Raw genomic sequence first — 15,081 nt, 5'->3', positions numbered from 1 at the left:
TCTCTCTCACCGCCCACCCGGGTTATCACTCTGCTTGAAAACCCCTCCTGGAATTTCTCCCTTGCTGGCAAACCCGTATCCACCCGTACCTGTCTGTCCTCACTCAGTCTGTCCTTGCCTGACGCTCTCCTGGGGGATGCCGGGGCCGTTAATTCATTATTTGTCCTCGGCGGACAATTAGTGACAGGGCTGATCCTCGAGTTCCTGATCCCCACAAGAGCTGCTGAAATGCTGGGAAGGTTTTTTTTTGGGGAAGGAGGTTTTAAAGGGCAGGACAAACCAAACGGGAAGATGAAAAGGGCAATTACCTGATTTCTGTAGGTGTTTCAAGCTCTGCAATTTCCTTGTGCTGGAGCTCTCCGTGCACTCAGGCGCAGTGAGCTGGTGTGGCATGCAGAGATGGAAGGAGGGGGTTTGGAGCGTGGCATCTTGTTGGCAAGATACATCTCTGGGGAAAGGGGAATTTTAGGAAAAATTGTATCAAGAAGGTTTCTTGGGGTGGGTTGGGAGGGGAAGCCTCTGGTTCCACAGGCTGCGTCCCTCCTCGGTGTCACAGGAGGAGGTGGAGGGAGGCGCTTCGAGGGCTGTTCCTCTGGGTCTTTTATTTTTAGCCAGAATTTTCCAAAAGCATCATTTCCATCCCAGGAAGGGCTGAAGTTGTGAAATGCAGCGTTTGATTTTTTTTTTTTTGGGGGGGGGGGGGGGGGGGGTTAGCCCCAGCTATGCCTACACTGGCACCAGCACTGCATTACTACTGCAACCGGTTCCGACGCGTCTGTCGTCAGGTCCCAGTGACCGTGGTAACGGGGGAACCGACCTAAAACGCTCACCCCCTTTTCCTGCAAAGACACAAGGAAAGATGCAGCTCTGCTAGGGGCAGAACGCCGAGGTGATGCCGTGCTGCAGGGTCCCAGCAACGATTCCCAGCGGAGCATGGATGCAGGATGTGTTTAATAACCTTCCTTTAGGCTACCTGCACAGGGAAAAGCAAGAGGTGGCTCCTAATTTGAGCCGGACCCTGGTGATGCGGGGAGCCCAGGCATCGCAGCCCGGCGTGCAAAGTTTTCCCCGTGTGTGTCCCCCCCCCCCCAGCAGCGAGCATGCAGAGCTCGCCCGGAGCTCCCCTGGGTGCGAGGTGCAGGCGGAGGTTTGGCAAGAGCCGTTTCGGAACCTGCTGCTTTCGTAACCGGTCCCTTCGGCACCCGGCCGTCGGGGTTGTGGTGCTTGTTCCTCCTGTTGCGCCTTGTCTGAAAACAGCTGATGCTCTCGGAATCGTCCCTCCGAGCCAAACCAGCCCCTTCACTCTTTTTTTTTTTTTTTTTTTTTTTTTTTTTTTTTCCCCTCATAACGCCATTTCCTCTGCAAACCCAAAAAGCAGTGTCTTCCACCTCTAAAAATGCACAGGTTCAGGCAGCAAACACTGCTCCACCCATACATCCTTAGAGCAGATTTTTCACTGCGATATTGCAAATTAACTTTTTACCCCCTCCCAGGCTGTAGCTCAGCCCCTGGCTGGACAAAGCGACCCTTTAGGGCGCTGGAGAAGAGAGGGAGGAGGAGGAGCAGCAGCCTCCCAGATATTCCCTGTGCTTTGGAAAAGCTTTATTTCAACTTAGCGATGCTCACAGGGGCAACACGGCCCCGGCCGCCGCGTCTGCCCAAAGGTGAGCTCGCCTTTGAGATGCCGGTGGAGGAGGCGAAAGGGAACCTGCACGGGCCGTGCGCTGCATGCGATATTTGGCTTTTTTAATGAGTGGTACTTAATGTCAGCAAGAGCTGGGGCGAGGTGAAGGCTCTGGGGAGGACGAGGGCTCTGGCCAAGGCAGCCTGCCCTGCGGGGAGGGGAGAGTGCAAAGCTCAGTCGTCTCATCTCTTCGCCGGGGACGTGTCCGTGCCACCAAAGGTGGTCGGGTTGTGGGTGGCTCCGGGAAGATGGGGGGGGGCTGGCAGGACCCCGGGTCTCACAGCTCGGATGGGTGCAGGGTGCTCGGGCACGGAGAGGACCGAGGGCGGGTAGATAAATGTGATGTGGCACTTCAGCTTCGTACCAGTGACCTGCCATGGAGCTGAAAGCATCTATCACCGCTCCTTGGCGGCATTATCTGGAGCTGTTTAACTGAAGAAGAGACACTATAGGAGCCTTACTCTGTCCCAGTGCATCGCCTCCTTTTATTCAGCAAGCACCTTCTTCGTGGAGGCTTTTCTGGTTTGTTTTTAACCCAGGTGCCCTGGTTTCAGCTGGAACAGAGCTAATTTTTCTTCTTAATAGCTAGAAAAGTGCTGTGTTTTGGATCCAGTGTGGGATTTGGTGTGAAAAGAATATTGACAACGAGTCGAAGTTTTTAGTTGTTGCTGAGAAATCAAGGACTTTTCAACTCCCCGTGTCCTGCCCCTGGGTGGGTGCACACGAAGCTGGGAGGGAGCGTGACCAGAGCACTGGACCCAAACTGGGCAGGGAAATTATTCCATAGCGTGTAACGTCCTGCTCGGTGTGTAGGGGAGGGGTGGCCGGGAAGCCCTCGCTCTCACTCTTCTGGGATTGTGGTTTTGGGGTTTTCTCTCCTCTGGGATCACTGGCCGGGGGCAGGCTGGGCATCAGTCAGTGGATGGTGAGCAACCACGCTGTGCGTTACTCGTTGGTACATTCTATTATTACTATTTTAATTTTATTTCAGTTATTAAATTGTTTTCATCCCGACTTACGAGTCTCTTCACCCTCGCAGGTGCGGATCTGGGAGATCCCCGAGGGCGGCTTGAAGAGGAACATGACGGAGGCCGTCCTGGAGCTGTACGGGCACAGCCGCCGCGTCGGCCTCGTCGAGTGGCACCCCACCACCAACAACATCCTCTTCAGCGCCGGCTACGACTATAAGGTGAGCCCTGCCCGGCTCCTCCTGCTCGGCCACTGCCCTTCCAAAGTTTTTCCCTGCTCACGGCGTGGAGGGGGAGTCACCTGTGTGTAGCTGGGGCAGGATCCTGCCGCCTGGAATAAAACGAGCCGCCGTGTCTGCAGCAGGAGGCACCTTCCCCTCGTGCGAGGGTTTTGCACCCGGTCGTAAGGACTGGTTTAATTTTGCACAGGCGGCAGCTTCAGGGCAGCGCTGGGAGCAGGGAAGGGGGCTCTGAGGGGGCAGTTTCAGCCAAAATAGGAGATAATAGGCTCGATGTCCAAGTGGAGAGAGGTGACGAGTGACGTTCATCGGGGGTCGGGTTGGGCCCGGCGCTGTTTAACGTCTTTGTTGGGACATGGACAGTGGGATGGACGCACCCTCAGCGAGTTCCCTGGGGACACGCTGAGGGCAGGGATGGCATCCCGAGGGACCGGGACAGGCTGGAGAGGAGGGGGTCAACAAGGGCAAGGGCCTGCCCGGGGGTCGGGGCAATCCCCAGCACAAACCCCGGCTGGGCGAGGGGCGGCTGGAGAGCAGCCCCGAGGAGAGGGGCTGGGGGGGATGAGTGGCTGGAAAAGTGCCCGTGAGCCCAGAACCCCCCCGTGCCCTGGGATGCAGCCAGAGCAGGGGGGGCAGCGGGGCCGGGGGGGGATTCTCCCCCTCTGCTCCGCTCTGGGGAGACCCCCCTGCAGTGCTGGGGCCAGCTCGGGGGCCCCCAACAGCAGAAGGACCCGGAGCTGCTCGAGCGGGGCCAGAGGAGGCCACGGAGATGCTGGGGGGGCTGGAGCAGCTCCCCTGGGGGGCCGGGCTGAGAGAGTTGGGGGGGTTCAGCCTGGAGAAGGGAAGGGAGACTTTGTTGTGGTCTTTCCATATATAGGGGGCTTATAAGATGGAGAAAGACTTATGATCGAGGTCTATAGGACAAGGGACAATAGTTTTGAACTGAGAGAGTGTAGGTTTAGATAAGCTATAAGGGAGATGAGGATGGTGAGGTGCTGGCCCAGGGTGCCCAGAGCAGCTGTGGGTGCCCCCTCCCTGGAAGGGTTCAAGGCCAGGTTGGACGGGGCTGGGAGCCCCCTGGGCTGGGGGAAGGGGGCCCTGCCCGGGGCAGGGGGTGCCACTGGGGGGGGATTTGAGGTCCTTTCCACCCCAAACCACTTGATGATATTAAGATGCCTTGAAGCAGACGTGGAGGCTGCAGGAGGGGGGGGGGGGGGTGCTCTCCGGGAGTGGAGGCGCCGGGGCAGCCTCCCCGCTTCCCGCAGGTCCTCATCTGGAACCTGGACATCGGGGAGCCGGTGAAGATGATCGACTGCCACACGGACGTCATCCTCTGCATGTCCTTCAACACGGACGGCAGCCTCCTGGCCACCACCTGCAAGGACAAGAAGCTGCGGGTGGTGGAGCCGCGCTCTGGCAGGGTCCTGCAGGTGCGGTGCTCGTGCCGGGGGTGGGGGGCTGCGTGCTGCACGGCATTCAGGGGGGTTAGAAATAAGTTTTTGGGGAGGAACCCTAGTGAAACGTGTAAAAAGATCTGCGAGGCGCTGTACGTACTTGTGATGGTTTGCATGCTTGGGGGTCTGCAGGTGGTTGAAATTAGGCGGGGGATGATGCTCAGCCTCACCCCAGGCACAGGAGATTGGAGGCTTTTACTCTTTTATTAATTAAAGATTTGTGGAAAACAATAGAAATTAGGGCGGAAAGAAGCAGAAAGTTCCAGATAGAGCCACAGTTTGGAGGAAAGTGGTGGTTTCTCAGTAAAGCTGATATCTCGGATTCAGGGAGATGGGTGTTTTTGTTTTGCACAGGGGCCAGGCGCTGAATCGCGGTGCCTCCGGGCCGGCGTTTCACTGGGACGAGGCGGGAAATGTGCTTTGGGGGGGCGGCAGGTCGGGGTACCTGCCAAGGGAAAGGGGCTTTGCTTTGGCGGGGGCCGGCTCTTGGGGGGGCCACGGCGGAGATTTGGGGGGGTGGGGGGGGGGTGTGGTTCTGCCTGCCAGCACGCTCCTGTCTTGCAGGAGGCCGGCTGCAAGAACCACCGGGTCAACCGGGTGGTCTTCCTGGGCAGCACGAAGCGGCTGCTGACGACGGGGGTGTCGCGCTGGAACACGCGGCAGATCGCCCTTTGGGACCAGGTGGGTGCCGGGACCCCCCCCTGCTCCCCCAACCCCGCTTAGCACCAGCATCTTGGTTAACAAATTTTTTTTTTTTTTTTTTTTTTTCCCTGTCGCGCAGGAAGACCTGGCCATGCCCCTGATAGAGGAGGAGATCGACGGGCTCTCGGGTCTCCTCTTCCCTTTTTACGACGCCGACACTCACATGCTGTACTTGGCTGGCAAGGTACGGGCTGCGCTTCGCCTCTCGTGCTGGGAGTCATCATGGGTTTTGTTCAACCTCATGTTTGGCAAAGCACTGAACCATCCCTCTTCCCTGCGCTCACTCCAGGGCGACGGTAACATTCGGTACTACGAGATCGGCTCGGAAAAACCCTACCTGAGTTATCTCATGGAGTTTCGCTCCCCGGCCCCGCAAAAAGGACTGGGTAAGGATGGCTGCGGAGCTGGCCCTTCGCTCTGAACACGCAAAAAAGGTAGAGGATGGAAAGTGCTTAATGAAGTGCTGCTTGTAAATGGGTTTGGCAAGGGTTCAGCGGGCGCTGTGCCGGCTCTGGAGCATCGACGCGGGGCTGCGGTGTTTGCAGGGAGGTGTTGGCATTGCTGTGCTGCCCTTCCTGCGGTGATGTAGCCGGGCTGGGGCTGGGTCCTGAGTGGGAGCACGCCCGGTGCCACCCTCCCTGCTGTCACACATGCCACGGCGTTACCAGGGGACATCAGTGATTTGTCCTGAATAAAAAAAAACCTGCTCATCCCTTTTCCAATGTCCCTGCAAATGTCCCCGGCGTGGCCCAGGTCCCCCCCACCTCCAGATCCCCGGGGATTAATTTAGTAAAAATCCTGGGTCTCATGATGGAGTTCAAGGGCCTTTTTTGGGGGGGTGCCCGGGGTTTGCAGCACCCGGGGGGTTATCGTCTGCGCCTCCTCTGCAGGGGTGATGCCGAAGCACGGGCTGGACGTGACGGCCTGCGAGGTCTTTCGTTTCTACAAGCTCGTCACCCTCAAGGGGCTGATCGAACCCATCTCGATGATCGTGCCGAGGAGGGTGAGTCCCCCGGGGGCGGGGGGGTGGCCGAAGCGGGGGCCGGGTGTGGTGGGGGTGTCCCCGCTCGCACCGCTTGGCCGACCAGTCCCACCGCTGGGTCTCCCTGCACCAGTCTTACACCTCCCAGGTGGTTACACTTCCCAGGTGTGGGATTCCCAGGGGATTTTTCCCCAAGGCTTAAGGGGGAATTTTTTTTAGAAAATGCATCTCTGCATTGCTCCCGGCCTCGATGCGATTGTTCTGTGGGAAATCAGCTTGGTCCCTTGGGATGGGTGGCAAGGGGCTTGTCTCGCCTGAGCTTTGGGGCTGTTTCTGATAAAACTTGGGAGCTGGAGCAGGTTCCCAGGTTCTGCCGCTGCTCATCCTCCTCCTCCGGCCCCTCGGCTCTGCTGCCGGCAGCCGACCCGTGCCCCGAGCAGGCAGCACTGGTGTTTCTCATCTGCCTTAATGGTGCAAACACCAGTTTTTTACTTCCCCGGCTGCGCTGCTGCATGCCAAAGGGGTGAGCGCACCCGTTCGCAGCACGTTGCGACGTGTGATTAAAATTGCGAGCAGGTTCACAGAGGGGGGGGGGGGGGGGGCGGTTGCTTTCCTTTTTCCCCGCGGATTTTTAGTCAGAAACGTACCAAGAGGACATCTACCCCATGACGCCGGGTACGGAGCCAGCCCTCACGCCGGATGAATGGCTGAGCGGGGTGAACAGAGGTAAAGCAGGGGGGGTGGGGAGGGGGGGGCAGCACGGAGCCCCAAAAACGGCCGGGCAGTGGGATGGGACCGCAGCCCCCCGCCTTGACCCCATCCCGCGCTCTGCCCCGCTCAGATCCCATCCTGATGTCGCTGAAGGAGGGCTACAAGAAGACATCCAAAATTGTCTTTAAGGCACCGGTGAAGGAGAAGAGGAGCGTTGTCGTTAACGGCATAGACCTGCTGGAGAACGTGCCGCCCCGGACGGAGAATGAGGTAGGGGAGCGCGGCCCGGGGATGGGGGGGGACAGGGGGGGACCATTTTCCAGGTGCAGCTTGGAAAGCCACAACTCTGCTTGTCCTCCCCAAACTGATGTGCCTGGGCCCCACGCTTCCCGCTCCGCATTAACCCCAGAGCACCCAAAGGGAACGGTGTTAAACTCACTCCTGATTTTTTTTTTTTTTTTGATTTTTTTTTTTTTTTTTTAATTAAAATCCTTCTCTGGGAACAGCATATAGTGGCGCTTTGGAAACATCAGCGCTTGGTCCCGGAAGGATTTTGTTTGGTTGGAGCTGAGTTTGCAGGTTGCCCCCGAGGCTGGAGGGTGAAATATTCAATCCGGGAGAGCAGGCAGCGCGGCAGATGAAGTCGTGTTGTAAAAGCAGCGGAATTAGGAAAGGCCCCCCAGCACAGCTCCGGGGGGGGGGGGCGAGCGGCTGGCGTGGTCCCTCCATCTCCCCCTCCCTTCCCTTCCAGCTCCTTCGGATGTTCTTCCGACAGCAGGACGAGATCCGGCGGCTGAAAGACGAGCTCTCGCAGAAGGACATACGGATCCGCCAGCTACAGCTGGAGTTAAAAAACTTACGTAACAACCCGAAGAATAATTAACTTCCAGGGACGTTTTATAAATAAACTCTCCGTTTATACTTGCTCTTTAATTTTATTGTATCCACTTACCCAGAATATGAGCCAGAAGTCAAGTGACCTGCCAAGAGCCCACTCGCTAACTGGAAATACGTCCTCCTAGTCTTGTCTAGCACTAAAACCGCTATAACCGAAAGCTACTGCATGAGAGGCGGCTGGGGCACCCCCGTGCCCCCGCGACGGTCTTGGAGTAAGTAGACGAGCCGTGTCCCCTCCGTCGGGATCAACCGGCCCGGGGGGAGCCGAGGTGGTGGCCGTTCCCCGGGGAAAACGCGATGCTTTGTTGCTATTAATATTTTTTTTTTTTTTTTTTTTTTTCCTATGCAAAAATGTGACGGCGGGTGCAGAACTGGAACGGGGTGTGGGAAGGGCTTAAATTCACAAAAGCGCGGCGGCAGCCCCGGGACTCTTCCCGGGGCGGTGGTGGCCGTGGCACCTCCCATGGGGACGGGAGCTGCTCCCCCGTGCGTGCACCTCTCTCCTTTAAATAACAAAAAGAGGCTGGGTTTCCAAACCCGAGAGGGATCTTGGTACCCTCCTCCTTTACAGTGCCCTGGGGAGGGGGAAGGATGTCACCCAGCCCGGCCCCAGGGATGGACCCAGCGGGTGCTGGAGCTGCCTGGGCGCTCGGTGGGTTTAGCACCTGTGTATAATCACTGGTTTTTGTGGATTAGGCCTGTGGCACAGAGATAGACACCAAATACTGCTAGTTTACCTATATATATATATATATATATATATATTTTCATTAAATCCACTGCCCAGCACTACCAGTACACCAGTTTCTCCTCTCCGTTAACTTACATTGTGCCCCGCACCCACTGCTTCCCCCTCTTTGTTACATGTGCTGTCATTGCCTATTATTTATGCTACTACGGAATAGTGATGAAATAAAATGTTTTCAAGATACCAAACCCTTGCCCGCTCCTTCCTTTCTTCGCCAAGGGGCTGTGCCGGAGCGCTGGGCCCCGCTTGAGGACGGGTGGTGGGACCCAAAGGGGTGTTTTTTTTGGGCGGACAGGGGTGTTTTCTGCTTGTGCTGCAGCTCAGCCCCGGGGCTGGGAGGTCCCTGCAGGGTTGAGGGGTGGTGGCCGGAGGCTCGGCTCGATGTTTTGGGGTGGCTGCTGGGGGGTGCAGCACGAGGAGCAGATGGTGGGATTGGGGCTGCCGGGCTCCCCGGCGAAGCGAGTGGCTGGGTGGGGGAATGGATCACAGAACGGGTTTGGGTTGGAAAGGGCTTTTGAAGGCCACTTAGTCCAACCCCCCCTGCGGCAAGCAGGGCCATCTTCAACTCCAGCAAAGCCCCGTCCAACCTGGCTTTGAACATCTCCAGCGCTCGGGCATCTACCACCTCTCTGGGCACCCTGGGCCAGCGCCTCACCTCCCTCCCAGGGAAGAATTTCTGCCTTAGATTTCATCTAAATCTGTCCTCTTTTAGTTTAAAAACCCTTACCCCTCATCCGACCGCTACATCCCCTTCTAAAAAATTCTGTCTTTATCTTTTAGGCCCCTTATGCTGAGACTGGCCCCACATTTGCAGATAAAATGGTAAAATGCAGAGGTTCTGCAGCCACACGAGCAAGAGGGCAGCGTGAGGGACGCCGAGCTGGAAATACAGCTTGAAGCTTGCTTTTTTTTTTTTTTTTTTAATTTTGGCGTCAGGACTGGAGTTTCCTGGTCTTACCGTGTCTCATAACTGGAAGGTGAATCCACTGTTAAAGCACAGCTCAGCTGCTTCGGGCAGAGCAGCGCCGGCTTCGTCCCGTTTGAGGTTATTTATGTCTGATGGCCTTCTTCAGAGGGGGGGTGTGGGGACTTACCGCACTAAATTATCGCTAGTAAGGGAAGAGCCAATGTTTCTCCAAAGCCCCTTGAATCCGTGCGAAACGAGCCCAATTACGGCTGCGGGTGGTGATGATTAATGAGCCAATTAGCATATCTGCAAACATCAGCACCAATCCAGCGGCGGTTGCTACCTCTGCTGCAGGTGAGGGGGATGGCTCGGGGTGCGGAGGCGACCGATGCAGGATGTGGACCCCCCCCCACACACACGCACCCCCCCCGGCTCTGGGTGGGTTTCAGCGTGTGGCTTACCTTTGCAAAAAGTGCTCACGGGGCTCCCCAAACGGTTGGGATTCACCAAAAAAATCTCCGTGGCTGCGCCGTTTCCAGGGCGAACCCTTCACGGGGATCTCGCTGCTCCTCTGCTTGCGCCTTCCCTCCCGCACTCCCCTCTCTCGGTAACAGCTTGAGCTTTTCCCGACGTTTCCTCCTGCACCATCTGGGTGCTATTTAAAGCAAAAAGGCCTTTTTTTCTTTTTTTTTTTTGGGGGGGGGGGGTACTTGATACAGGCAATTTTAGCACCGACTTCCCTGCGCTGCTCCAACCTCGTGACTCGGCCGCGGAGCAGGGGCCCCGTGCAGCTGGGTGCAATCCTGCAGCGCCGCAAGGACCCGCTGCATCACCCCTCACCCCGGTGGTTTTGGGTCTCTTGGGAGACATCCCTGCCCTGTTGTGGGGTTTTTTAGATGTTTTGAGGTAGCTTGCAGTTATTTTCAGAGTCTAAATGAGACCAATGAGCCTGTAACCTCCCGGCTTTTTTTTTTTTTTTTCTCCTGTCCTTCTTGCAGACATCACGATTTCTTTAAAGCCTCCCAGCTGCTCCTTGGTCCTGCAGTGTGAGCAGAGCTGATCCCTTGCTCTCCAGGACCAGCCCCTCCAGGAACTTTATCCAGCCTCAATAATTCACAAACATCTAATTTATCTGCAGCAGCTCCCAAGCTGTCCCCAAATCCAGGCTGAGGTCTCACCCTTCCTGCACAGCTGCTAATTGCAATTACCTCTCCATCACAGCTGACATCTTCAGGGATAACAGGTTTTAAGGAAAAAAGCTTACAGATCTCAGCTGGCCATAGCAGACAGCCCCTTCCTTCTTCAAAGAGGGCCATGGGGTGATTTCTTTCCTCCTTTGTTTTTTCCCCTCCATATTAATGCTGTCCCTCTGTGCTCATCCTTATCAACCTGACCTACTTTCTGCTTCCTGGAGGTTTCGCTTTGTTTGAGGCCTGGCCTCCTCGTACGCTTCCTAGCTGCAGGATTATTCTTCTTAAATCTTTGCTTTCCAACATTTTGTGAGTGTCTGCTTGAAATTATTCCTGGTGATTAAACCCCGCCCCCCCCACCCCACCCCACTCCCCGAATTCATAGATGAAGATATAAGATCTGGGGTTTGAAATCTAAAATTAAGGAAATGCAGAAGAGAAGTCACTATGGGTATTATTTTAATTAAATGGGAGTTTCCCATCAATTTGCTGAGGACGAGTGCTGGTCCCTCCTTTTTCTGACATCCTTAAAATCAAGGGGTGCTTTGCACTCACAGAACTTGGCCCCGTTTGGCTCAGCAGCTCCAGCCGCACACTCAGGGACCCTCTGCTGTTTGCTCAATGCCCTCACAGCAAAAAATTATTAGAAATGTTTACAAATCTAGTGCTTTTTTTAGAAATTATCCATTGCTGACCTAAAGCCAGATCCCCAGAATCCAGCATCCCCGTCCCCTCCTGGGAAGAGGCTTTTAAACACCAAAAAAGGGAATTTGGTGCTGAAACTGCACCGGGATTCGTGCAGCAGCTGGCTGCTTGTCTGGGCACCGTGGCAAGCGCCGGGCATGTGCCACGTGCCACATCAACCTGCCCTCTAAGGACCGACGGCCGTGCTTGGACATACCCACTTCAGCCAGATGTTGCTGCTCCAGATGTTCTGTAAAGGGCTCAGCAGGGAAACACCTCGTCGCCTGCCTTACTGCGCGGCAGCCAGCTTCAGAACAGCGCTGGAAAATCACAGTAAAATTAGCAATTGCGGCAAAACTGTAATGTTTGGGGCAAGGACCAGTGGTGTGCTCCCAGGGGAAGGTGTTGGGGGTGAAATGCTCACCCGGTGCCACCTCTGCCGCCGCCTCTCCTCTCTGCACACCCTTGGCACGTGTCAAGTGTCCGAGTGGAATGGAAAAATAAATACTTCCAAGGGAAAGTGTTAAAAGTCTTGCCAAGAAGTTCTTCACCGGGTTTTTATTGGCTTAGGGCAGAAGGAGCAAAACCAGCGGTGACAGCCACCAGCTGACAGCGGAGGAGTCGCACGGGGACGTTACCTGGATCAGGCGAGAGCTGCCGAGCTGAACAGAACAGCAAAGTACATTTAGAGAAACACCAGTGGGAGTTAATGGGAGATGCTCGGACAGAAAAAGCATTCAGGTTTTCCAGTTGAAGGGGGAGTGATAGCTGCAGCTCCTGAACCACACCCCCCCACCCTCTGACTGCAGCCCGTGTCCCACCCTGTGCTTACCCCCACCCCCCGACAGCGTTAATCCCCCACCACTAACAACCCCTTGCCCGCTGCATGAAGCAAAAGAGCGGGTGAGTATTTGAAGCCTCCCTCGGCGACGCGTGCAGCCCCGGATCAGGGCGCTGCCGCCGCCGGAGCCTCGCCTGGGAGAAGGGTGAGGGCAAGCAAAGCCGTGGGCCGCGCAGGGCGATGGCTTCGCCCGCTGCCGTGAGGGAAGGAAAAGGAGGAGAGCTCTCCCAGCTCCGGTCGGGGAGGTGGGAGGAATCGTTTGCAAGAGCGGTGAGCTGGGAGGCCAAGGCAGAGGCAGTTCCCGGCCTCTGGGCACCCGAAAAGCATCGCGGTCCTTCTCCGGGACCTACCTGCCGCCAGCCTCCGGCGAGCGCAGCACCTCCATCCCATCCCTCAGGTTGCCCGTTTGCTTTTTGCTGGAGCCAGGCTGCGGGTCGTGCTCCGGAGGGGCTGGCAGGGCGCAGGCAGCAGCTGGGGGGGGGTGTCCTCACCGCAAACCCCGCGCCGGGGTGTCCTTCCCCCCCCCCGCCCGCAGAAACGGCCGCTGCCGGCCCAAACCTCAGCCCAAAACTGCGCGTCTGCTGCTGGCACAGGTCGATCAGCACAGGGACATCAGGAACTAAACTCCAGGAAAGTTGTTTTCCCGTCGGGATGAGCTCCACGCAGCCGGGTTCTTCATCACGTCTCGGTTTTCAAGTGCTCTGCCGTCCGCTTCTTCCCTTAACGTCGGGGAGTGAAAAATCCTCAGCCATCTCGCTCCCGGGGCTGAAGTCTGCAGAGGTTTCTAAATTTCAGCAGGGGATGATTCATTCTTACTGAAACATAAGACAGCTTTCAAGACATGTGTAAGAGCTTCTTGGTGGAAGCGGGGATTGCTCTGCGGAGAGCTGGGGCAGTGATTTAATGGATCCAAAGCATCGCAGGGCAGGGCAGGACCCCAGACTCACGGTGTCAGGAATCCACGTTTGGCAAGGCTGGGCAGTTGTTAAACTGCCTGCAGACCCGCAGGATTTGCCTCTCTCTACACCCAAATCTCACCTCAAAGCGATCTGGAATATATACACGTGGTGGAGCAAGCAAGGCGAGTCCCCCACCTGGGGCAACTGGGTGAAGGAATAGCTTTCCCTGACTACCACCCATTCCTAAACTGTAAGAAAATATCATTTAAACTACCGCTGCAGAGTTCAGAGCCTTGGCTTACCCAGGCAGGCAGTCACCTCCTCCTGTATAATTGGATAACGTTGACAACCATTTGGGCTTGGAAAGCCTTCCTGACCTTCACCAGAGTCCTGCGCCCTTGCTTTAAACACCACAAATAGTTCAGGTACAAGAAAGCATTATCAAATCAACCAAGGAGAAGCCGTCCTCGAGGGTGCCAGAAATGCAAACACTTAGGCCATTATGTTATTAAGGCTATATGGATTTGCAGTCCCCATACGTTCAGCTTGGCACGTAACAATTTTGACCAAGAGCATCTTGTTCCCAGCTTGCATACGCTGACAGGCGCTGCACAACCCCGAGCAACACAGGAGAGAGGTTCTGTTTGTGAGGAGGGGTCACAAACCAGGCTGGAAAGCCCCAGCAGGACATTTTAGCTGGTCTGAGCTTTAGAACAGGCTCAGGACAGCAAGGCAAAACAAAGCACCCAGGGGAAGAAACTCTTGGGGCTTCTCTGAAACGGGAGCCAAGGGAGGGCTTTGCTTTTCCATGAAGAACCTTTCCCCAGCACTTGGCAAGTTCCAGGTAAAACCAGTTTCGTGCCACACGTAAGGATGAATGCACAGAAAGAGAACGTTTGGGGCATCTGGAAAACACCAGGCTCCGTCCCCGCAGCTCCTGCCTGGGCAGATCTATCTGCCCTAGACCGCTGCATGACCAGGGCTCTTCAAATTACCGCGTGGTTAAAAGGCAAACTGTGAGCAGAAAGAGCCAAGCGACACAAAAACTTGGCATTTGAATGAGCTGAACTCCCTCATTATTCATTTCTGACAGCATTTCTACCTGGGTTTTCCTGCTGAACCGTTATAAAATCCTGGGGTTTGGGGTTTTTCCAAGAGTTGGTAAGTTGCTAAGTATCATTGCAAGTTGCTAAGTATCTTTAGCTAGCACGATGTGCACACGGAGTGTTTGAGAAAACAAGCCCTTGGTTCTGTGTGACAAGACTGTACTTCTGTAGTATGAAATATGAAATAACTCTGAAATTATCCACATCGGGCACACCTCGTTTTTGTTTTCAGCGGCAGCTGGCAGGCAGAAGCCACTCGGGTTTCCCCCCCTCCCAGCACACGCAGTCCAAACCTCGTTGTTCATCAGAAAATCGCCTCCCCCCGCCCCTCGTCAGCACCGCGCAGCCGACAGGACCCTGCTGCGCAGGGAGAGCAGGCAGGGCTGGCAAAGGCCTTGCTGCCGTTTTCTTTGGGAAAACTCATTAATTCCGAAGTAAGCTTTGAAACGGCACAAAGAGAAGAGTCACTTCAGTGACACCTGGGCAATTCACTGCTTACACAGGGTGAAGAAGCTCAAGGGTTTCTGAATGCTTCCAGGGCAGGAAGAAAAAACTGCCGGCCAGCGGTGGCTCGCCAGAGCCCAGGGGTTAAACCAAATGTTAAACCAAATGTTAAACCAAATGTTAAACCAAATGTTAAACCAAATGTTAAACCAAACGTCAGGGACGTTCACCTGGGCGTCCTCCTTCGCTGCATGCCTGGGACCTGCAGAGGCTCATCACGCAGGGTCGGGTCCAGCTGCCGGCGATTGCTTCTGACCGCTCGGGTCAAAAAGCGGTGTCTTTGGAAAGCCACGTCCCCTGGTATAAAACCAAAGCCCTGGACTAAGCTGGTTTAGAGTGACCCCAGGGCTCTGTTGGGCTCGTTGCTGGAGCCGTGCTGGCCCTGCCCCTGCGACAGCTGGGGCTGGCGGTTGCCTTTTGCTTTGCAGGAGCCTCCTCCTCACAGTTTCGGGTTCAGGGCAGCAGAGCCTGGCTGGGGAAGGAGGTTTGCCCAGATGGATTTCCTCTTCCAAAAACCCGACCAAACAAAAAACCCCACCCTACACAAACACTGCGGGGAGAGTGT

At 55.9% G+C, this 15,081-nt stretch overlaps 1 protein-coding gene and 1 long non-coding RNA gene across 5 annotated transcripts in view; one reads left to right on the top strand and one right to left on the bottom strand.

Annotated features, from left to right (window-relative positions):
- CORO2B (coronin 2B) overlaps positions 1-8,573 on the top strand; it is a 43,260-nt gene extending 34,687 nt beyond the window's left edge. For 3 of the 4 annotated variants that reach the window (XM_042803872.1, XM_042803870.1, XM_042803871.1), the window contains 9 exons: positions 2,724-2,873; positions 4,157-4,321; positions 4,910-5,026; positions 5,127-5,231; positions 5,337-5,433; positions 5,938-6,050; positions 6,665-6,755; positions 6,871-7,010; positions 7,492-8,573. In XM_042803872.1, coding sequence (XP_042659806.1) covers positions 2,724-2,873; positions 4,157-4,321; positions 4,910-5,026; positions 5,127-5,231; positions 5,337-5,433; positions 5,938-6,050; positions 6,665-6,755; positions 6,871-7,010; positions 7,492-7,623 — 1,110 coding nt within the window. In that variant the 3' untranslated portion in view covers positions 7,624-8,573. The remainder of the gene's footprint in view (positions 1-2,723; positions 2,874-4,156; positions 4,322-4,909; positions 5,027-5,126; positions 5,232-5,336; positions 5,434-5,937; positions 6,051-6,664; positions 6,756-6,870; positions 7,011-7,491) is intronic. The other variant, XR_006166570.1, reaches the window with a different exon arrangement.
- LOC116961906 lies at positions 8,402-11,981 on the bottom strand. Its single transcript, XR_004407212.2, has 3 exons — positions 11,591-11,981; positions 11,384-11,486; positions 8,402-9,947 (listed from the first exon to the last, which is right to left on the bottom strand). It is a non-coding gene; the product is annotated as an uncharacterized LOC116961906 (long non-coding RNA).
- Positions 11,982-15,081: the final 3,100 nt, after the last annotated feature.

This window comes from Tyto alba, unplaced genomic scaffold (genome assembly GCF_018691265.1).
Source record: "Tyto alba isolate M040663 unplaced genomic scaffold, T.alba_DEE_v4.0 Super-Scaffold_41, whole genome shotgun sequence".
Lineage (NCBI taxonomy): Eukaryota > Metazoa > Chordata > Aves > Strigiformes > Tytonidae > Tyto > Tyto alba.
Note: the sequence above shows the minus strand (reverse complement) of the source record. Positions and strands in the feature narration are given on the sequence as shown.